A 23,705-nucleotide genomic window follows, 5' to 3' on the forward strand; every position below is an offset into this window, starting at 1 on the left:
TCTTAAGTGAAAATAATCCAAAGATCAGATATTTGAGCCCGTGAAATATTGAGCGTTAAACACTGAAATTGAATTCTTAGCCACAATCCCTTTTAATCGACGAGCAGACACCAATTTTGTTATTTTTTATTTTACATCTGGCTGTGGAGAGGAACAGACAAATCCAGACACAAATAACCTTTGCTTTCAATTGCTGTATCATTCCGTTTAGTGATGACAAAAACTAGCATTGGTAGTTCATATTCTTTGCAGAATTTATCCTAAACTTAGGTAGGATTGCAGTAACAATTCCATTTGAAGTCATTCATTACACATATGTGAGGTTCCGAATGTGATTGTTTTCGTATTCAAATAAATCAAGGTATAAAAAAAAATTGTGGCTAAGTACCGAATTCTTTCTCAGAACTGCATATATATTTAAAAACTTTGTATTCATCAAATTGATCTTGGGTTTCAAGCCACATGTTGGTCCTCTAGTTCATCATAACCTGCTGATCTCAAATTAAGTTAACAAATGTATAATGTTGTTAATATGGGTGTATGTATCGGGGATCACTATAATTCATGTACAATGTATGTAAAATATTTTTACATTGATATGTTACAAAAATGGGTAGAAGTAGAAGGAATCCCACTGTTTGTTATTAAGCTGTAACGGTAATTCTAGGTCGGACTTATCTATTAATGATATACCCGACTCTTCTCATCAATAATGCCTATGCGATTACGACTGCTTTCTCGATCTAGCGATAACATGCCCACGTTTATACATAGATAAACACAAATCAAGGCTACATTTATCTACTTTCATTTTACAAGTATGTTCCACAGCATTCTCGTTCTTGGTCTTTGTCAAAATGTACAATGCTTAGGATATAATACCCAATGTATGCATACGTGATAGGCACATTCATTCACAGTACTTAAAGGGACAATTCAGTCATTTAAAATTTGTACATATATCAGAAACAAACCAGTTCTAATAGGAATTAGATTGGTTGGTTTTACTGTGATATGCCAGAAAACCCACTGTAGTGAAATGCATGTGAAATGTTCAAACTCGCTTACTGTCCTCCTTTTCACATAGTGGTCGGATGTCTTGTATGCCAAATCCTGGCCCTTGCCAGTGTAACTGGCCCTTGCCAGTGTAATAAACCCTTGACCTATCATTATGTTATCATATCGGTCTTACAGTAGTGTGTTTACCTTGTTAGATGCATGTTCTTGTCTAAAAATAATTTCATCAACTCCTCAGTGGTTATGTATTGCAATTGTTTAACGTGCGTGACTTTGGCTCGGTTATGGGTACAGCGTACATGTTGTAGAACCTGCTTAATCGAATTGATCAACGATTTGGAATTTCAACGGTATCAATCAAAATACTAACAATGTTGTGAAATTTGTCAATATTTCTTGTTATATGTTTTTGTTATGTATTTAGTTTGCTATGATCCGGATTTATATAGTTTGGTTCCAGTCATTAGTTACGCCCTGCGTAAGAATACAACCTGTCTGTCTGTTAGTCAATAAAAAGTAGTTCTATAATGGCGAACACGTGTTGTTGATGTTTGTCATCAGCCCCAGACGTAACACATTTCTGGCCACGAGGATTGTGGTACAACCTACGACAATGGGTGAAAACGCACCACAACGTCACACTCGATCTATTGGTAAGATCGGACAATTTGATGACTCAATTAAGTCATGGGAAACATATGTTGAACGGGCAGAACTCTATTTCACCGCAAACAACATTGACGGTGATGTTAAGGTGGCTTCGTTTCTCACAGTAATTGGTGCTAAAACTTACGGTTTATTAAAAAACCTATGTGCTCCAGACAAGCCTGCTGATAAAACTTTTGATGATATCATTGTTATATTGAAGAACCACCTATGCCCCAAGCCGTCAGAGATCGCCGAGCGTTTTCGTTTCCATAAACGAGATCAGCGTTCGGACGAGAGCGCCATGTCATATATCGCAGAGTTGCGGAAACTTTCGATACACTGTAATTTTGGAGACCACTTGGAGACCACATTACGCGATCGTTTTGTCTGTGGTATTCATAAAGACAACATACAACGGCGGCTACTTGCTGAGACAGAGCTTAATTTAGAAACGGCTGTGAAAACTGCTGTCGCTATGGAAACAGCTAGTCGTGATGCACTCGAGCTACAACACAAACGTTCAGAACCTGTAAATAAAATAAATTCCCATACACAACGTCGGGGGAAGGGAGGTAACTCCAATCACAACAATCATACTAGTGGAGCAACAGGGGGCCATGTGAATAAATCTACTCGTACTTTCAAACCCTGTTGGCGATGCGGAGCAACCACACACAAATTCGACAACTGTAAACATGTGAACTCTACATGCCATTTCTGTAACAAAAAGGGACATATTGTTGCTGCATGTATGTCTAAGAAGAAATCTGGACATGGAAAAACAGTGAGGTATGTAGATGAAGGTCCTGGGGAGGAGGGATATGATACATTTGAGCCTATGTTCCAAATGGACACAATTAACAATGTAAACACTGTCAACCCTATCATAGTGAAACCTAACATAGGTGGCAGCACTATTCCTATGGAATTAGATACAGGATCCTCAGTATCCATCTTACCTGAGGTGACATATAAACAACATTTCAGCAACAGGCCTCTCAGGCGTAGTACAATAAAACTACGGACATACTCCGGGGAACAAATAATACCTGTGGGAGCTTTGAGGATACCAGTCAGTATCAATGACCAAACTGCTGAATTAGACGTACTAGTAGTACGACAGAAGGGACCAGCACTTTTCGGAAGGGACTGGTTACAACATTTCAAGCTCGATTGGAAAGAAATCAATAATTTGAAGGCTTCAAAACAACAGGATACAAACACTTCACATACAGAGAAGGAACTACAGGCAATACTTGATAAACACAAGACTGTGTTTACTGGAATGGGAAAACTTAAAGGTATTAAGGCTCAGCTGTACTTGGAGGAGAACGCACAGCCTAAATTTCACAAAGCTCGTACCGTACCCTATTCATTAAAACCCAAGGTAGAAGCTGAACTACAAAGACTACAGGATAGTGGCATCATTAGTCCTGTACAGTACAGTGACTGGGCGTCTCCTATTGTTCCTGCCTTAAAGAAGTCTGGACAAGTGCGCGTGTGCGGTGACTATAAGGTCACAATCAATCCAGTGATGAAGGTAGAGCATTATCCTCTACCGAAGATAGAGGATATCTTTTCATCTCTGGCTGGAGGCAAGAAATTTACAAAGATTGATTTAACAAATGCATACAACCAGATGGAAATGGAGGAAAGCTCGAAGGAAATGCTCACCATAAACACTCACAAGGGTCTGTTTAGGTATAACAGATTACCATTTGGAGTTTCATCTGCTCCGGCTATATGGCAAAAGGCTATGGACCAAGTCCTACAGAACATTCCATTTACTTCATGCATATTGGATGACATGATCATTAGTGGTAAAACTGATGAAGAGCACTTACAGAACATTAACACTGTACTCGATCGGCTGGAGAGCTACAACCTTACAGCAAACTTGTCAAAATGTAATTTCTTTAAAGAGAAGATCACCTATTGTGGCCATATCATTGATGGCGAAGGACTCCACAAATCTCCAGATAAAGTCGAGGCAGTCGTGAAAGCCCCTAAACCAGAGAATATGACACAGCTGCGTTCATTTTTGGGATTGGTAAACTATTACCGCCGATTCCTTCCTAACCTAGCTACTGTGGAGGCACCACTGAATCAACTACTACAGCATGACAACAAATGGTGCTGGACAGACGAGTGTGATCAATCTTTTCAGAAGGTAAAAGAACTTATCACGTCGGAACAAGTTCTCTGTCATTATGACCCTAAGCTTCCAGTAAAGCTAGCATGCGACGCTTCACCTTATGGATTGGGGTGTGTACTTTCCCATATCACAGAGGACGGAACAGAGCGACCTGTGGCATTCGCTTCACGATCACTGACAAAGGCTGAGACGGGATATTCACAGATCGACAAGGAGGCCTTGGGTCTCTATTGGGGTGTACAAAAGTTCAACACATATCTCTACGGACGTCATTTTACCTTAGTGACCGATCACAAGCCACTGGTCAGCATCTTGCATCCAAACAAATCGATACCTACCATGACCGCAGCAAGATTACAAAGGTATGCCATGTTTCTTTCTGGACACACCTACAGCATTGAGTATAGGAACACTCATAACCACGCAAATGCTGATGGACTCAGCAGACTTCCTTTAAAGACTCAGGGTGACTATACAGACACCTCATCTTTGTTCTATACCTCACAGATAGAACAATTACCAGTGTCGGACACACAAGTACGCAAGGAAACAATGCGAGATCCAGTACTGTCGAAAGTATTGGAGGCTGTTCTACAAGGAAGTACAGAATTTCCATGTGACGATGTGTACAAACCTTTTCGTAACCGTGCTACAGAACTGAACGTACATCAAAATGTATTGTTATGGGGTAACCGAGTTATCGTCCCTAACACGCTACAAACAAGAGTACTACAGGAAATTCATGATGGGCATGTGGGCGTAGTCAGGATGAAATCCATTGCTCGAAGTTATGTGTGGTGGCCAAACATTGATTCGGACATAGAGAACATGTGTAAGTCCTGCTCTGGATGTCAATCTACGAGTAATACACCGCGAGCCGCACCAGTTCATCCCTGGGAGTGGCCAACCACCCCTTGGGATAGGCTCCATATTGACTTTGCCGGGCCGTTTCTCAACAGTATGTTTCTCATCATTGTTGATGCTCACAGTAAATGGCCTGAGGTCTACCCAATGAAGTCTACAACAGCCACACACACCATTGAGAAATTACGAATCTTATTCTCTCAACAAGGTATGCCACGACAGATTGTCTCGGACAACGGGCCACAATTTGTAAGTGAGGAATTCAAACAATTCCTGAAACAGAACGGCATTCAAACACACTACTTCAGCACCGTACCATCCACGGACAAACGGACTTGCCGAACGTTTCGTACAGTCCTTTAAACAGGCTATGAAACAAGCCAAGGGAGACAACCGATCTCTCCAACATAAACTTAGTAACTTCTTACTCAAGTACAGAACCACACCACACGCTTCAACAGGCGAAACCCCAGCAAAATTACTGTATGGTAGAAGTCTGAGGACTCGATTAGACTGTCTCAAACCAAATGTATTCGCGAGAGTTCAGAAGGGACAGGAACGAATGAAGATATCTTCTCACTGTGGGTCTAAAGTACGCCAGTTTAAGACCGGCCAGCAAGTTTTGGTTCGCGACTATCGCGGAGGGGGAAAGTGGATTGCAGGTCAGATTACACAACAAACTGGTCCGCTTTCATACAAAGTTGATACTGGCAATGGTAGTATTTGGAGACGTCATACAGACCAAGTTCGTGCAACACAGATCGCTATGGAACCGGAACCAGAGGTAATGGTGCCATCATCTGCACCGACACCACCAGTCAGCTTAGCACCATCGACTATACCGGTACCAACAACTATCACGGCTCCACCAGCCACACTGGAGGTAGTGACACCGCCAGCCAACTCAGTTCCAACAGAGACACGACGCTATCCAAAAAGGGAGAACATTCGTGCCCCTGTGAAATTAGATTTGTGAACTACTATATCGTTATCAATAGGGATAAAACCTGATTGGCAGTGGCACTGTGTATTTGGGCATAATAATCCCTGTGCAATCAGTCAAGACTAAGTCTTGAATAGTACTCAAATTACATATACTTAAATCTAGTCATTATGTGTTGTCTAGTCATTATAACTTTTAAGGTGTATGACGAGAGATACTCTCTGATAAATCCTTAGATAATAATCGTGATAGAACATTCATTGACTGATCATTATGGACATCATATATATATAATAAATAAATTAACTGTAACGGTAAAAACAGCATTTGAGAAACATGTACATCTTTCATAGTTTGGTACTTCTAAATTGGAAGGGAGGAAATGTTATGTATTTAGTTTGCTATGATCCGGATTTATATAGTTTGGTTCCAGTCATTAGTTACGCCCTGCGTAAGAATACAACCTGTCTGTCTGTTAGTCAATAAAAAGTAGTTCTATAATGGCGAACACGTGTTGTTGATGTTTGTCATCAGCCCCAGACGTAACAGTTTTATAAGGAATGTAGAACAATACATTTATGTCATATTTTGCTTTGTGGTTATGTCAGAGCCTCACTGAATTGTCCCTTTAATATAAAAAATATCAAGCTCCTCATGCAATTAATTATGAAATAATATACAATCAAAATTAAAAACGATTATAATGAACATTTGGGTACCAACAGGCTGAATAATTGTATTATAAGATAAACTCGTTATAAACATGTTACAGTTAAATTATAGGATAATTTTCGAGGGGGAAGAATGTTAAAAAACAATTGTGAATATATCAAAAGGGTATCAAACCTCAATCAATCAATTTGAAACAAATTTTCTCATCATCATGCTCTATAACCTTTATTCTGGTCGCAAGTATGATATTATGTGTAAATGGTACATTTATGTACTCAAAAGGTAATACCTATGCATGTGAAATCCATGTGGTACTCTGTGTGGGGAGCTCAATCAAATCAGCTCAGAGGAAATCTATCAACGGTAATACCAATACAAACCAACGTCCGGATGAGAAGTCTAGCATTATTAGCCGAACAGCATAAGGAACATGCAAAACAGTCGAAGTCTGCTCGGAAGTCCGACTATAGGAAAGGCCAGCTGGAACCCACCATAGGTACACGGAATATCATTCTCCATATTTCAGAGATTATTATCACTGTCTTAATATCCACCAAGATGTCAATATACAGTATAAGATATTTAGAGTATGTCATAGTGTAACGCTAATGTAAATCATACCATGTGAGCTCATCATCAGAAAACATGAGATGATGAGGTACTTTTATAATTAAACAAATGATAAAACAGCATTGATCAAATGATGCCCGGAAAGCATTTCATATATATAAACTCCTTTATCCTCCGTCGATTTCCATAAATCATGCATTTGCGTTATGTGTTTCGTTTTCTGTTGACTCATTTGTAGTGTATCCCTAACATTACATATTTGCCACGAAGGGAAATGTTTGCAGAAGTAGGTGATAATGCGCACAGCAAAAGAAGCTGTTTGAATGCATTCCTTAACCATTAGTCTACATTAAAGCGGTGTCTGAAATCTTTCCCATGCACTAAAGTTCCGCCTATCTACCGTACCACTGATCTAGGCCGGTAGATTTTCTCCTGGTACTCCGTCATTCCTCTTCCACATAAACTCGGTACGCCCTTATTTGACCCTGGCTGTTCATAGGACGTTACAATAATCGAACCAAACCAAACTCACTGACCTATCATTATGTTATCAGTACGTGATGCGTCTATTATATTATATAAGATACAACTTGACGCTTTGCGTAAACATAATGCTCTTAAAACTGTAAAACATATTTCACAGGAGAAGAGGATGTGGTTTTTAGCTAAAACGAAAATGATATTTGAAGTTTTGATTAATTAACTAACTCAGTTTAAAGAGGGATCATTATGAGTTTGAAATACTGTTGAAAAATACACATAATGTTATTTAGAACAAAACAATGTTTCTAAACTTAACTTTTGAATTAACAGGATTTTCTTTTATAGACCAAATATAGATTGATATGTGACTATGAGCAAAATTAACAAAACATTAGTGGTTTTAAATAATCATGAAAAATAAAGATAAAAACAACTTAAATATGTTATGTGTTAAGTGTTCACTTTCAACAGGTAAAATGACGTTTTATTCTATAATACAAATTGTCCAACATGTCATCATTCAAGGTACATTTACTGTATATCGCTTTCCAACATAATCAATGATCATTGAAAGGTTTCAAGATAACAGAACGCTCATTAATAAAACACAGATTGATATTATTTATTTAGAACCTCTTTGTAGCCTGTATATGAACGTTGTGTTATAATAATATAGTTTAATTTAATCTAATGAAAGGACCAGAAAATCAGTACGGCGAATGACAAAAATCATTTGGATGTATAAAATATAAAAAAAAACCCAAACAAATATGTAGTTTCAATACGATTTTGTTTAATTTTAAAGTATATATTATATTAAAACCAAACGTATACATAAAACTATCAAATCATGGGTGAAACCTAATCTAATATGATCACTATACACACACACACACACATATATATAAACTATGTCCACTACACAAATACTGTAAATGTTATCTTTAAATTATACCACATAAAAACTACTTAAATCATTAAATATGGATCAAACAAAATCACTGGACTTTCATTAAAACTAATGAGCTAAATTTGAATAAATAATAACGCTAAATGGAACCATTTTAATCGTAGTAAACTGTTTACTGTGATTTACCATGTAAGGAGTGTTGTATATTTGATTAAGGTACCAAATCAGTTAAACTCAGAAATATGAAACCTCTGTTCGTTCTGTTCTGAACATGCAAGATGTATATGTATCATTTCAGTCATACCATTATAAGCAATATTGAACGATTTTCTCTTCATCCAGTGTTCATTTGAGATTCTGCATCAATACCAACTTCTAGTTCTTCTATTTTGACACCTATCAACAAATAATATGATATACACATTGTTTTACAGATGCGCTATTACGAATAGAGATAACAATTAAAATCCAACACACAAAAACAAAGTTTGTATTATACTGGTGGATGTTTGATTAGTATAATTAGGCATGCGAATCATGGTGTTTACCAAAGAGCCTTACATAGTTTTCATAAGGTATGAATTTGTCGCCTATTTCTACGTATTTCCTACCCTTGTAATCAAAAGTTGTCCGATCTGAAGAAACCAGTTGCTGCTTGTAACTTGTTGTTGGGGTTTGATAGTCATAATAGTCATAGTCCCCATAATTCCTTCTATTTCCTTCAACGCGATCCCGGACATGTGCGTAATGGGATTCACTACCATATCTCGTAACAGGCGTGTGGTTTGCTGTGCTGCTGTAGTCATATGGCTTGTGATCTCTCCATTTTGTATCTGTTTGAACTGGTTTTGATGTTGTGACGGGATCACGCCAATCGTACTTGTTCTTGTAATCGTCGTGTCCAACAGCTCCTGTTAAATGACCATCGTATCGTTTAACAGATTTTGTGGTGACTGGTTCTTGCCTACCAAATGCGTCCTTGAAAGGGTCATACCCAGCGTCGCTATGGCTATATTCTGGATATTCTGGCAATCTGTCAGTCCCTTTAACAGAGTACGTTTTACCATAGTCTGTGTTAGTCTTCGTTTTCTTTGTTTCTCCCACTCCGTTTATATCCATCCTTTCAGAGGTTTTCTTTTTCTCTACCTTCACTGGCTGGACGATGCCTTTCACAAGGAGACTTCCCTTTTGATGTAGAAGTAATGGTGGCCATACATTGTACGATACAACTGTCCCACTGTGAGTGTATGGCTTGTAGGTGTTGGTGTCGAACGTCGTGCCAACGGCAGCTTCATCTCCAAGGACAACTGGGGGATCCAGTACACACATGAACCAGCATATCTCGATGCATTTGCTCACGAAGTTGGGGATTTTGGTCGCAAGCGATCCTAGTTTGTCAGTAAGTTGTTTCTATAAATTAATAAAAAAACATTGTTTCATATTTCGTATATTCTTATTTGTATCATAATTTTGCAAGTTGGAAATCATGACGTAAGAAAACATTAAACCTTTGTGCTCCATGTATTCTTGATTTCTATGATTAAAATAAAAATTCGTACATATTACAAATCAGGTTTTGCATTAAAAGTGATATAGAGTTCTCTGCTAGACAATATGGCCAATTTGAAGCAATATCTTTATTTACTGATATACATTGATTTCGTTAGTTTTACCTGTTTAATGCTGTCTATAGTCGCAAATGACATTTCTTTCCTGCAATCCTTCAACTGCTTGTGTATGGATTTCGGAATGTCTAACTTCTTCGGTTTTTCCCAAGTATGTTTTGGTTTATTCTGAACCATAAAGAAGCATACTTATATATGTAATAGTGTACGTGTTATTTCCCCTGGGTTCAGAACTAATGATTTCTTACAATTCCGCTAAAACGTCTCCATATATTTCTTATATGTTAAAACTTCAAAGCGATTGTTTACTACAATCGAAACCAACCATTTGCCATAGAATTCAGATACGAAAAATAGAGAAAACTTATATATCTATTATTTTATATAATACATTTATTAAAAAAATAAAAATAGAAAAAGACGAAAGAATAACTCACATCAGGAGGGTGTACTAGAGCCATTTCTATAGACTCCATCTGCTTTTCGGCTAGGTCTGCACAAAATCTGTAGCATTTCTGTAAATGAGGTAAAACAAAAATGCTTAAGTTATATCTCCGTCATCGAAATTTCAATTTTATCAATGCGTACATTTCTGGAATGCCACCGCAGATTTTTCCATAGAATGTCGACTATCATTTGAAAATGCTTAAAAGTATAAAATATCTTGAAAAGATATAATATGTTTAATTATTATATATAATATATAAGCATTTTACCTTTAAAGTCTCGAGCAGAACTTGTACATTAATTTGTTCATTCTCTTCAATCTCGCCTAGTATCTCCATGGCGTCTGTCCATTCGTTGTCATACAGTTCGTTGTATTTCTCTGCGATCTTTAAAGGCCTCATAGGGTCGCTGAGGTCAGGAGGGGTTTCAGAATTGATACCAGTTGGCTGCGGCTCAGGATCTACTGTCTTTTGTCTGTTTAAATAAAATAAGTCAGGCCGGTATCGGTATTCCTTATGCAAACGTCATGTATGTAGTCAAATCTATAATATTTACAAACATTGATTCAATGATTCAAATCCGCATAAAGCAACATAATAAATAACATGATATACAATGTATATATTTTAAAATAGTAGTAATTAGCTTTGCCTATATGTCAAACCTATTTTGAATACACAACGAGTGGTTATTGAATGTTGAATTTATTTCACACGAGTGATTATTTTTTAAAACTTAAAAAAGGCGCCAGCTTTTGCGAGTACCTTTTGTAGCTTTTAAAACATAACTTACGTGTGTAAATAATGTGTAGTGATATCTTCATAAGTCAGTAGTCAATCATTGATACGAAACAAAATTTACATGCATTAAAAGTGTATTAATACCAATCAAAAAGTTACAATTATAACCAACTCTTTCGAACTGAAAAATTTCTATTGATATTTGAACAATAGACTACACGTTGTCGAACTATATCCGGGACTGTTTACGAGTGTCATCTGCTTCCCCCAAATACCCATCAAACTGTTGTGACCAAATCCAAACGCAACTAACATGCGTTTATTATGAAACATGTTCTTCAGGTTATTAAGGGATGTTATATTATACAGTTAAAGTATGGGGTTGAGGGATATAGCAAGTTTCTGGTTTCCCGAGACTTGTCTATTTCCCGAGGCGGAGCCGAGGGAAATAGGCAAGTTCGAGGGAAACCGGAAACTTGATATATCACTCGATCCCATACTTTAACTGTTTTAATATACCGATACATACAAAAGCTATGATAAGACTAAAAATATATTTCTTTCATACGCTAACGTTCTCTCTATTCCTGTCGCGTACGGCAATGGCCATTGGAGATTGAGATAATTTTACATTGTAATCGATCTACGTAATCTTATCTTCAAACATACAAATTATTCTGAGATGATAACTGTGATTCTATGTCCGTTTTGTTTTGCTTCTATTCAAACCGCAGTTAAAATTTGATTCCGCTATGATTTCTCGATATTTCAACATTTATACCACTACAGTAGACATAATACTAAATTTGTATATAAATATTGTTGAAATTCCGAGACGTTAATCATTTACAGGTAGCCTAAATATATACACAACAACTGTACGTACATGTAAAAGGTATTGTCCTCTGACCCCATTACATTTTTTCACGAGCCTCTCACTTACAAGATAAACATGACGACGTGTTCGGTAACAGTTTCCGATCGATACTAACGTCGTCTGAGTACGTCAACGGAGATGGCGTGATCGGAAACTAGCTCCGTCCAATTGTTACGTCACCTAGCAACTCATGGCGTGGTCGGAAACAAGTCCCGCCCACCTCAAATCTGATTGGTTAAACGGAAATACCCGAGTGCAAGGGTGTGCTAGCTTCCAGGGGTGTGCTAGTTCGATGACTAACACACAGCTTAGAGAGGTTTTTGGAAAAAGCAGGGAGCTAGTAAATTTAACAAAGTATCTTTTATATAGTGTAAATAAAGTAGAGGTATATTAAAAATAGTTATTTAACACAACCAACGAAATCGTTACTTGTGACGTTTCGATAACTTCCCTGTTATCTTCATCAGACGTCAATGACGAGTACATGTACACCGAGGAGGTATGTTGGTGCGAGATGAAACCTCAGTGTGTAAGCATTAACGAGACGGTAACAACTATCCACAGGTGAGCGTATGCTTGTAAGAACACTCGACAAGCAATCATCATGTCCATCTACAAAAGTCACATCGGTCACTCAAATGGGTGACCGAGGTGACTTCTGTAGATTTGCGGAAGTCTATGGGCCAATCGTCTCTATTTATAACGTGCTTGTTGCGCCGTATCCACTTCTTTCACTTGTCGCCTGAGTATATGGCTTTCTCTTTCGATGATTTTAGAGTTAGTTAGTTGAACTACACGATTTCCCGGTGCGGCGTGATCTGTGATAGCCGATTTTTTATCTACACTCCACATCTTCCATGGTTTCTTTAAGGCGGATTCCAAATCTTCTTCCAGTTTCTCCGATGATACATCACAGGTCTTACATCAAATTTTGTATACGAATGTATTTTCATCCGTGTCGTACCAACATACCTTTATAGTGTAAACATATTGTACTGGTCATTTACGTCTGATGAAGATAACAGTGTGGTTATCGAAAGGTCACGAGAAATAATTTCATTGGTTGTGTCAAATAATTTATACAACATGCGTTTAATCTACCAAAATCATGTGAAGGGTTCTCGTACGTCAAGATATATCACTGATCAAACGAAATTATTAATATCGAGTCAAATGGTATTTTTTGAATTAGAAATTGAGAAGGATAGCTACACGGCATACATTCGATTTCAACAGCGGGTTTTTATGCAAGCAGCAAGCAACGATCGAAGTTCAACAATATGACGTCATTCGAATACTGATGACCTAAACATTTTGTGACATGACACTGAGAAAAAAGTATTTCGGGCAAACGTAAAATGACTCGATTAATCATCAGACCAGATGCCACTAGTGGAATCCGGATATATTTATTTAATACCCAGCATATTTTTGGATTAACGTATTGTGGTAGCAGAGTAAGTAAAGCACGCATTTGTTTTACCTAAACATAACAATATGTATGTTTTGTCATTTTAAAAAGCATGTTATGCAATCATCGTTTAGTAATAAACAAGTATATATATCATAAAGACTAAAAAAAATCTCTGATGTGTTTAAAAATTTTAAACTACAATAGATTCTTTATGATACTGAAATAAAACGTAACGCAAACTGCGAAGCTGTTATTACCTGTTACCTGTTACCTCTTCTTAGACACAGTAGTTAGCTCGTCCCAGCTAGTTGTGACGCGTTTTGTTCATTTACTAAATTGTTTTTGTCCGGTTGTGCCATATAAAAACTGGGGTAAAACTTTCATGGTACTGAATTCCAGTGAGTGTTCAGTCGGTTTTTAAACGAGTTTAGAGTAGGGGTAGGGGTTATGGTTATGGTTGAGTACACTCGGGTTTTTTTGGTTATATATCCATAACATGAAAATATGCAAGTTAAACATTATGATCAAATATTCTGTAGAGAAACTTCAAGCTTCCGAATTCTATAAGCTTAACATCATGATGCCGTTATATCGACCAATGAGAAGCAAGGTCATTCTTGTCATATATTGGCTGATATAGTAAATTTTAAACCAAAGGAATTGCTTTATACAAGCAAAATTGAAATATTGTGCAATGGAAAGGGGTTTAATCTTGTCATTAATGTCGTTTTACTTCTAGAACACGGAGGCGATGTGCGTGCGTGGCTTTATATAGGCTAGCTAATTTGCATATTTTTGTATTCAAAACGAATTGTCAAGTATGAAACGGAAATAGCTACTTATTCACGATGCTGAAGACGCAATACGAAAACGAATTGAATTATTGTACAAAAGAAAGGTGTTTTACCTTGTCAATAATGTCGTTTTTGCTTCCAGTTCCTCATTTTTCAGCTTTAACTCAGATTTATATTTCTCTCTCTCTTTCTCTGCTGCAATTGTGCTCGTAGTCGATTGGATTCTGATTGTGTAACTTCCAACTATTTCTCTGCCTGTTGCAGTTGTTCTGTTTTGTTCTGAAGTTCGTCCTTAAGCTCTTCGTAATCTTCAAGTGTCGTTGTCAAGTCGAATTGTTTCAGTTCCGACACTACATGAAGAAGACTATTTAGGTTACCGGTATCATCCTGTTTGCTCAATGATACAGACGGAGATTGCTGACCTTGTTTCGAAGAATTGGTTTTAGAATCTTCCTTATAACACATCTGTCATGTTAACCCCTTAACTCCCAGATACGCCAAAACTACGCCAATAGCAGTTCGGTGTAGGAAATACTGACTTATCTCCCTTGTTACTGAAGCTATTTTGAAACTAAATACACCTACTTAAACTAGAGGTAATGGCGAACAACTCTTGTTCTTTACCAAAAATTCATAGGATGTTGTTTTAGGAAACTTTTCTTGAGTTCAAAAAACAAAACACACACTTTTTTTTGGACATTTTCAATTCTTGACGTCGTGTTTTACGTCTTGAACGGTTTTGCGCCACCGTCAGTGTATGGGTGTGTATTTGATATAGCTGTGGATTAAAAACTAACGACAATTAATGACTCATAATTGACCTGACCATTCTTCATAATTAACATTTTGTTAAAATGTCTTTTTATGTATCGATTGACACTTCAAAACAATATTTACGATTGATTTGCTTGGCTGATCACTTTCAAAATAGGTTGTTTCTCAATGTTTTAGACTTTTCGTCATTTTATTTCAAATAAATATAAAAAAAATTGTTTTACATAAGAAGTTTAGACTAATATTGTTTTAAAAATCAATATAACAAACCACACTTGATTTAAATAAACGAAACTGACCGTCTATAACATGAGTAACAATCCACGATTTGTGCACCGGTAAACAGGTACGGCGAGTCGTAATCTTGACGTCACATTCGGAAAACTTCGGAGCAAGCACCTGCCGGAAATTTACGTCGATGCGTTTTTTCGCACACTCTTTTTTTTTAATTTTAGCAATAAAGAAAATCGGTAGCATTATTAAATAACCAAAGATAATTTTGATATTTTATTAAATGCATGATATTATGTGCTATTTATAGCATTTCCGGTTTTTTAGTTGTACTTTCGCTTTCTCCTTGGATTTGTTTACATGGAAGATTCCGATCTGGCATGGGAATATTAGATGTTTTGATCGATATCCGGATATTTTCGCGGGCATATCACCCACGTGATGTAATATCAAAGATGGCTTCGAGTTCAGATTCAGATTCGATGGAGTATGAGTTTGATGGAAGTGATGAAGGGAGCGATGGAGATGACACGGTTTCAGACATCGATATGGACGACGACTTGAGTGATCATTCTTTCCAGTCAGACACCGACAGCGACGACGATCCAGACACCTGCTCATCCATGGGGACCCTTGGGAGCCAGGCCAGTTCTGTGGACAGTGACTTCTGGAGCGACGAACTGAAGGATGTTGACACTACAGACTTCACCGAGACAACCGGACCCCGAGGTATCAGGACATCTCGGCACTTGGAGACCTCGGCACTTGGGGTTGGAGTCACTTCGGCACTTTTCCGAGGTCACCTCGGCACTTTTTCAGATATCTCTGCACTTGTCGATACAATGATAATAACGATAACTGAGTTTGACATTTTGTCAACAATATACATCCTTCAATAATGTGTTACATCTTACTACCCTCAAAAATTACATTAAGTTAAGTTTCTTTATGCCATCGTGAGAAGGAAAAGATAGTTTAGTTTTCCATTTTCATTAAAAATGTATTTTTAGGTTTTGCTAGAACATGATGTAACCGGACACGTTCAAAACTTTTAGAGTAATTTACTTTTCCAAATCTCAACAAACAACAAATTTACATATGCTTATATTTTAATAACCATATTTTCTTTTCTTCACACATGGGCATTCACTAAAACTCGGTAAATTAACTAGGATTTATCAACAAAATTAATACAGACGTAACTAGACACCAAATTTTCATTGGATCTCTTAGTTCAGTATGCCACCGAAGTAAACATGTTCACAGATTATTTTCAGAATTTCTATTTCGAAAATATATGCAAAGGAAACGGTTGATCAATGTTTTCAGATTTTTTATGTCTTCCGTTACATCTCTTGATAATCTGTATTTTCAGTCAAAAGAAAAAATGCTTTAGAGACAATAAATAGGGACAAAAGTAACATAAACACAGATGCATCTTCAAAGGAACAACGGAACTTTTTATTTTATACAATTTAGGATAAAAACAAACGGTATGTTAAGCAAATATACACATTTCATATTGATTTTTAAAATATTTGTAATATTTGGTTTATGTTGCATGGCGAACGTGGACACAAAAAAAAATCTCATATATATGTTGACATTACGGAGAAAATGTAACTTGTTTATTGATTTTTGTATTATATAAGATGCATTACGTATGAAATATCTGCTGAAGTCACACACAAACACAAGATGTTAGTATTACACTGAAATTTTCTATTCCTCCATTTTTATTTGAATTTAAAACAGACGTAACAGAAAATTAATGACTCAAAAAAACGGCTCATACCCGCTTCTGTATACATGTTGACAGAATACGAACATAAATGGTAAAAATTAAGATTGATGACAATTTGTGGCACTTGTTTATTTTGAGTTACACAAATATATGTAAATACATGTACAAGAATATTGAATAATTCTTATTTTCTCTAAAATTCTAGGCAACGTTGTTTCATAAACACATACGTACCGTGGACTGGTACAATAATAATGTAGTTAAGTTTTCTCTGTTCATAATTCACTACGTTCAGAATGTACTTCTGTTTAGAAAACTCCCGAGTGTGTCAATTTACGATATTTATATAGGTCTATAAAAATATAAATTTAGCAACCAAAATGCATGTTATCGATTCGCTTTCTCATACGATAATTATTTCATGTTTATATAAAGATCGTCAGTTATCTCTCATATCATACAATAATTGCGGCAAATTAAATCTTTTTAAACTAGCTGCCAGTGTTTAATGGTAAAAAGATGCATGGAAATTATTATGCTGTCGACAGACTTTTGAAGTGTGTAGTAACTTAAAAAATATTGTCTAAATCGCGATCCCGTAAGAGAATACAAAATGCTTCAATTTCTTAATTCTCTAATATTCCTAACTGGAATTTTTGCAGCATATTGATCATCGTATCGCTTTAAGTTTATCACGTTTATACCAACAACAAGATTAAAGCGCAGTGTATTTGACACAGACACATTCAATTTTATGTAATAAATCTTTTAACGAAGTATGGCTTTTGCGAGATGGTCGCCGTGACCGGGTATAATTGACAAGCACGCGACGACTGAGGCCCCGCCCCTGTCATATCATTGGCTACTAGCCTCGATGTTCACGTGTCAGTCAATTATAGTTACCAACTGATTGACGAGGCGGGTTCCAATCTGTGCCAGACGAATACGCTCAGATTTATTTCTGTTACCAAACGGAAGCATATGATATGCAATATGTTGCTATAAAGAAATATTTAGTTATATTTTGCAATCATGTTCATTTACGTTCCGTCCTTGTATTTTGGCATACCGGAAACCAGAAATGAATACCATTTACTTAATTTGATGTATACTCCGTATGAATGGAGTAAATAATGAACATCGAACTTTAATTAAATTGCTGTAAAACCTTGCGTGCGAAATTGGAAATTAAAGCTCAGATATGTCACTGTCCGATGCACGTTCATGTCCTGATCAGTTCTGCCGGAACAAATCTGCATTTGGGTTACAAAATTTCCAATTTTTAGTTTATGATGAAATTTGTTACAGGGAAAGAAAATCATATTTAAATAAGGTTGTACAACCGTCCATATCTTCAATATGTTCTATCCAGTATTTTCAAATATAAATAGACTATTAGCTAACTGTACATGTGAATTACCGGTAATATATTACGATGTTGAATTGACCAAATTACTAAAAGTAACACTTGTTGGAACACCGATTAAATGCGGCATATGGCACTGGAAAATTATACTCTAGCATAGATTTAAATCTCTGACTCTAGTAATAAGCATGATTATCAGAAATAATATTTACAGATTCCATAATAATTCAATGTATAATTTTCCGTTACCTATTTCAAGAGATATTTATGTTACCTGCATTTTTATCGTCAGCAGAACTTTATATTGATGTCAAAGTTTTATTACACTGTATTTTAATCGTCTATTCACATAAGAAAGGGCACTTACCACCGAATTTATGGAAAATTCGTTGAAAAACGAACCATGAAATTTGATCGAAAAATAGTCAAAATGCATTAAATATTATATTTAAATAAAATATCAACAATATATTAAAACGTTTAAATGCTGATAAATTAGAAATATGTTTGTTCCACAATTATGGCGTGCCGAATGTTGCAAAATTCAATAAGTAAAATAAAATGTGTAAAGAAAAAAATTGTTTTGTAATATATCGGTATATGTGTTCAATATGTTTAATTTGTGCAAGGACGTATATGAGAGTCTCACTTATAAATCCTTGATTTGTGTGTAAAAACAATAAATGTTTGTGTAATTTTTTTTTGAATATCTATATGTAAAAAATTATAGGAAGGAAAGTCAATATTTCTCATACAGCGATAGACTTTATAAAATTAAACAAAAGACTTAAGTGCCGAATTCTCTTCAAAAAGTGCCGAACATTCCAAATGCCGAAAATAAAAGTGCCGAGATTACCAAGTGCCGAATATCAAAGTGCCGAGGTGACCAAGTGCCGAGGTCTCCAAGTGCCGAGACGTCTATGATTCGACCCCGACACGACTTGCCACCTACAGCCAGTGTTTTGATGTTCTTTTTCCTTATGTTCAGAGACACTTTTTTCAGCACCATGATGGAGGAGACCAACCGTTACGCCGCCCAGAGACAGGAGACCCACCCGGACCCAGACTGGTACGACACAACCATCCCAGAGATGATGGCATTTATTGGTATGCAGATCTTGATGGGGGTTGTGCAGGTGCCAAACCTGGGTATTTTACTGGTCATCGAATCCATTTTTAGGTAATTGTAATATACACACCAAAAATAATTTCAGAACAAATCTGTAAATATTTGCATAGATCTATGTATCATATCATGATCTGTCTTGTATGGAAATATTCAAATGATAAAAAACTTTCATTAGCTATATACATATATACAGTGTACATGTCACTGTACATAAATGTATTTTTCTGGTTCTGCAATATACACTTATAAATTCATGAATACATATGCAATATATATATAGAACCCCTATACCACATGTCTAATTACCATATGACATGTAGAATAATTACAAGTTACAGTTTATCAATTACTAATTTGTTTATACTTTTACATGAAGGTATACATGTTTGTGTTATTGCCAGTTAATTATGAAATGTGTCATTATGATTAAGATATTTAAATCTATTAAATATCTGACACTATTCATAGTGAGTAGATTTACTGTGATGAGATAAGCTTCATGATGACAATTAATATTGAAGTTTTTCCCTATTATTAATAATTGATATTAATTTATAAAAAGACTTGTCATCACTGATTAGTAAACAGGTTCCATGTATGATCAATTAGGCTTACAACTCTTCATTATTTTACATATGATATGTGTATAGTGTTTTCAATTACTGAGAGTGCAGTGCATGGTGATATGATAGGTATTACATGCAATTCATGTCAATTTTTTTTAGGCAATACTGGATTTCAGAGGGTCATGAGCCGGAACCGATTTCAACACTTGCAGCGATATTTCCACCTGATTGACAACAGTACCCAACCTCCTCGTGGTGATCCAAGTTACGACAGGTAATTTTATAATTACTATAATTGACTAATGTTGAATACATGAAAACATGTACTGCACATGCACATGTATTCATTTTTTTAGTGATTATCATTACAAATAATCCTAAATTTATGGATATTAACATCATAATGTTATATGATGGTCAGTATATATACATCTATTGTGCATATTCATTACATTCATCACTGAACTAGAGTGGTTTTTTTTCATTTTTGCACTGTTAATTTGATGTGCATTGTGAGTAGCCCAAGGTACAGTATTAAATACCCCTCACTTCATAAAATTATCATAGGTTGTAATGTCCAATTTATTATCTCAGATTGCATAAAGTTCGACCAGTAATCGACATGGCCAGAGCCAGCTTCCGGGAGAGATACCAGCCAGGACAGCACCAGAGCATTGATGAGGGTATGGTCAAGTACAAGGGACAATACTTCGCCAAACAGTACATGCCAGCGAAGCCCGTCAAGAGAGGTTTCAAGGTAATAACACAAAGCAAAATTCAGATAAAGCATAATGCAATATTTCATTCATTTATATTGTGAATTACTTATGCAATTTGTATTTAAAAAAAATCATAGATCACTAAATCATATTTTGATAAAGAGATGATCAGTAAACCTTATAGAGGGTTAATTTTGCCACAAAATTGAAACAAAATTTAAAGTGTCAATAGTCATAATGTAAGTTGATTACATTAAAAAGCAACTTCAAATCAGCCAATTTAACAAGTCCCTGTGACTAAAAACAGATACTGTGAATGTTTAAAGATTAATGATTCAATTTTTTTTGTGTTTTGTAAATAAAGGTATTCTTTTATTTTATTTGAGATAGGTTGAAATTTACTAATTATCTATCTAAATATCTACATGTAGATCTGGATGAGATGCAAGAGTAGTGGCTACTGTGGAGACTTCCGTCCCTATCTTGGAAAACATGACCAGTTCCGAGGTAGGGATCTTGGCGCAAGGGTTGTCCTACACCTCTGCAGACCATTGAAGTGGAAAGGCCATCATGTCTATTTTGACAGGTTTGTGTTTTAAAATCCATTTCATGAAAGGGGTAGGATGGTAATAGTGTTATAAAATATTGTATACTGTTTTGATGTACATGTACATATGAAACCAAGGACAATGATTCTGATTTCTAGTTTTATTCTTGTCTTAATAATTCGAAAATGTGTCACTGTCAGAATTGAATAAATATCTTCCTTAACTCCATATCTTAATTAATTACTAAGTATGTCTATAATTTTATGTCTGTTTGTTTCATTTCAGATTCTTCACCAGTATCCACTTGGTCCAGAAGTTACTTGCCAATGGGATATTTGCCTGTGGTACCATCAAGGCAACATCAGCAGGGATTCCAGCCAGTATGGTTGCCCCTACAGGCCTCGACAGAGGGGACACAGTACAATGTCAGCACGATGACCTTGTACTGACTGTCTGGAGAGATAAGAAACTGGTATGGATCATTATTATCATTGGTTGTTGAATGATTGTAAAGAATTTAAGGCGTACATATAGATCAATATTTATCTGTTGAAATTATAAAATGAAAAAGAGAGCAAACAATGTTTTGTTGTCTTCATGTAATAATTATAATCTTCATAATTCTCATAAATTTTCATTGAAGGTCCATGTTGTTAGCTCTGGCTGTCATCCTGTGGGAGATGACCCTGTTGTGCGCCGCATTCCTGGAGGCGGAGCAGCTGAGTTCAACCGGCCCCCCACGATCACCCAGTACCAGCGTTACATGGGAGGAGTTGACCGCTGTATGCAGCACAGAGCTAAGAACCCTGTAGGACGGCCAGCCAAGAAATACTGGAAGTACCTGCTGAACTTCATCCTGGAGCTTTGCCTCATCAATGCCTTCCAAGTTTGGAAAGAGACGCCAGGTAATTATATCTTTTTTTTGTTTATACTTTTTTGTTCTCATTTGAATGTTACCTTATATTACTGGCAATACACAGAGTTGTGCCCCTTGTTATCATATTTTTATCATAACCGGGATAAGCATCTGTATCACTGTTGTACATGTAAATAATATTTTTTTTTATTTATTTAAGTTATTTCAATTGTTTTTGTATTTTGCCTTCATGCTAAATATAAACATGTATATATATTTTTAATTTGCTTTCATAATTTTAGGGGCCAGAGCTACAAAGAAGACTGCCTACAAACTCCTGGACTTCAGATGTGATGTTGCGGAGGAACTAATTGGAGGATTCACGACGAGGAAACGACCCATGTACCTTACAGCCCCTGTTCATCCTGCAGCTGTCCACACAATCTCCCGCCTCAATAAAAACAAGTCAACTTGCAAATGGTGCACCAGACATGGAGAGAAAAGACGTCGGGAGACTTGCTTTGGTTGCCAGTTGTGTGATGTGCACTTGTGTCAGGGGGCTTGTTTCACATCATATCATACTGAAAACAACATGGCCTCTTCCTAAACTGTCAAACAATATCCTTTTCAACCATTTAATTGTATCCTTACACCCCTGTTAAATTTTGTTAGGTTTATATAAATAGTCATTCTTGATTTCTGTCCTTAACAATAATTAGTACACTATAGATTGATTAATCATATTTCTTCAATATAACTGATAATTTTTTTTCTCACAAAATTATTGAATTTACTCTATGTAATACAAATGTAATGATGTACATGGTGTATATAATATATTATTTATTAGTATCAATGATATATAAGTTTCTAATTATTCAGATATTCAATTCAAAATATAATATATACATGTACTGAATACCTGATGTGAAAACATTTTTGGAATTTTCATTTGTCCAAATTGTAAGCTTTATTTGAAAATAGACTGCGAGTTCCTTTTTATTTCGGACTGAAAAAGGCCCTATAGTGGCTGAATATATATTCCATAGAAATGAGTTCCTTTTTGGAAATATACTTGTAATATCAATACTTGGTCACTCAAAAAACTTGTTATTAATATGTCACATTGATAATTGAAATAACATGCAAACAATTATGATTTTGTACTAATCCTTCTCCTTTTTTCTTTACAGATCCATGCAAACCTTCATCACAGATGGTACATATCATCAATTCAGATAGACTGATATCATTACACTGCGCATTCTACCAATGACTGGTGACTGAGGACATTTCCAATCATTATCGTTTTATTTGTGTCGTGTTACTGACAAAGGACATTTTAATTTATAGTGTATTTATTTGTATTGTGTTTCTGAATTTGAGACTTTATTTTACGGGTGGTCAGGTGGCGATGTGATAACACTTTCGCCATCACCAAGACGACCAGGGCACCATTCCCTGATTGGATGTGATATGGTTTGGGGTCACCTGCCTGACCACGTGGGTTTTCCCCGGGTACTCCGGTTTCCTCCCACTTGAAGATACCCCAACTATTAACATGATGAACACTATTTATAGAATGAATAAATTTCATTCCTATCTTGCCAATC

General features: G+C 36.1%; 1 protein-coding gene and 1 pseudogene across 1 annotated transcript; one reads left to right on the forward strand and one right to left on the reverse strand.

The window, feature by feature from the left end:
* Window positions 1-8,182: 8,182 nt before the first annotated feature.
* LOC138327150 (uncharacterized) lies at window positions 8,183-15,410 on the reverse strand. Its single transcript, XM_069273137.1, has 6 exons — window positions 15,233-15,410; window positions 14,273-14,450; window positions 10,604-10,808; window positions 10,325-10,402; window positions 9,936-10,055; window positions 8,183-9,672 (listed from the first exon to the last, which is right to left on the reverse strand). Exons 1-6 carry the CDS (start codon window positions 15,408-15,410, stop codon window positions 8,785-8,787), a joined length of 1,647 nt encoding a protein of 548 aa, XP_069129238.1. The 3' UTR covers window positions 8,183-8,784.
* Window positions 15,411-15,478: 68 nt separating this feature from the next.
* Window positions 15,479-23,705, forward strand: LOC138328195 (piggyBac transposable element-derived protein 4-like; annotated as a pseudogene).

The sequence above is a fragment of the Argopecten irradians genome, chromosome 7, assembly GCF_041381155.1.
Source record: "Argopecten irradians isolate NY chromosome 7, Ai_NY, whole genome shotgun sequence".
Taxonomy (NCBI): domain Eukaryota; kingdom Metazoa; phylum Mollusca; class Bivalvia; order Pectinida; family Pectinidae; genus Argopecten; species Argopecten irradians.

What these genes read in the sequence shown, in the direction of transcription:
- LOC138327150 (XM_069273137.1), bottom strand. Translation starts at nt 15,410, where the DNA reads ATGCTACCGATTTTCTTTATTGCTAAAATTAAAAAAAAAGAGTGTGCG. An exon ending in TGTTACTCATGTTATAGACG is followed by an intron (nt 14,451 to 15,232) that starts GTCAGTTTCGTT and finishes GAAGAGCTTAAG; the next exon opens with GACGAACTTCAGAACAAAAC. An exon ending in CTATAGACAGCATTAAACAG is followed by an intron (nt 9,673 to 9,935) that starts GTAAAACTAACG and finishes ATTAATTTATAG; the next exon opens with AAACAACTTACTGACAAACT.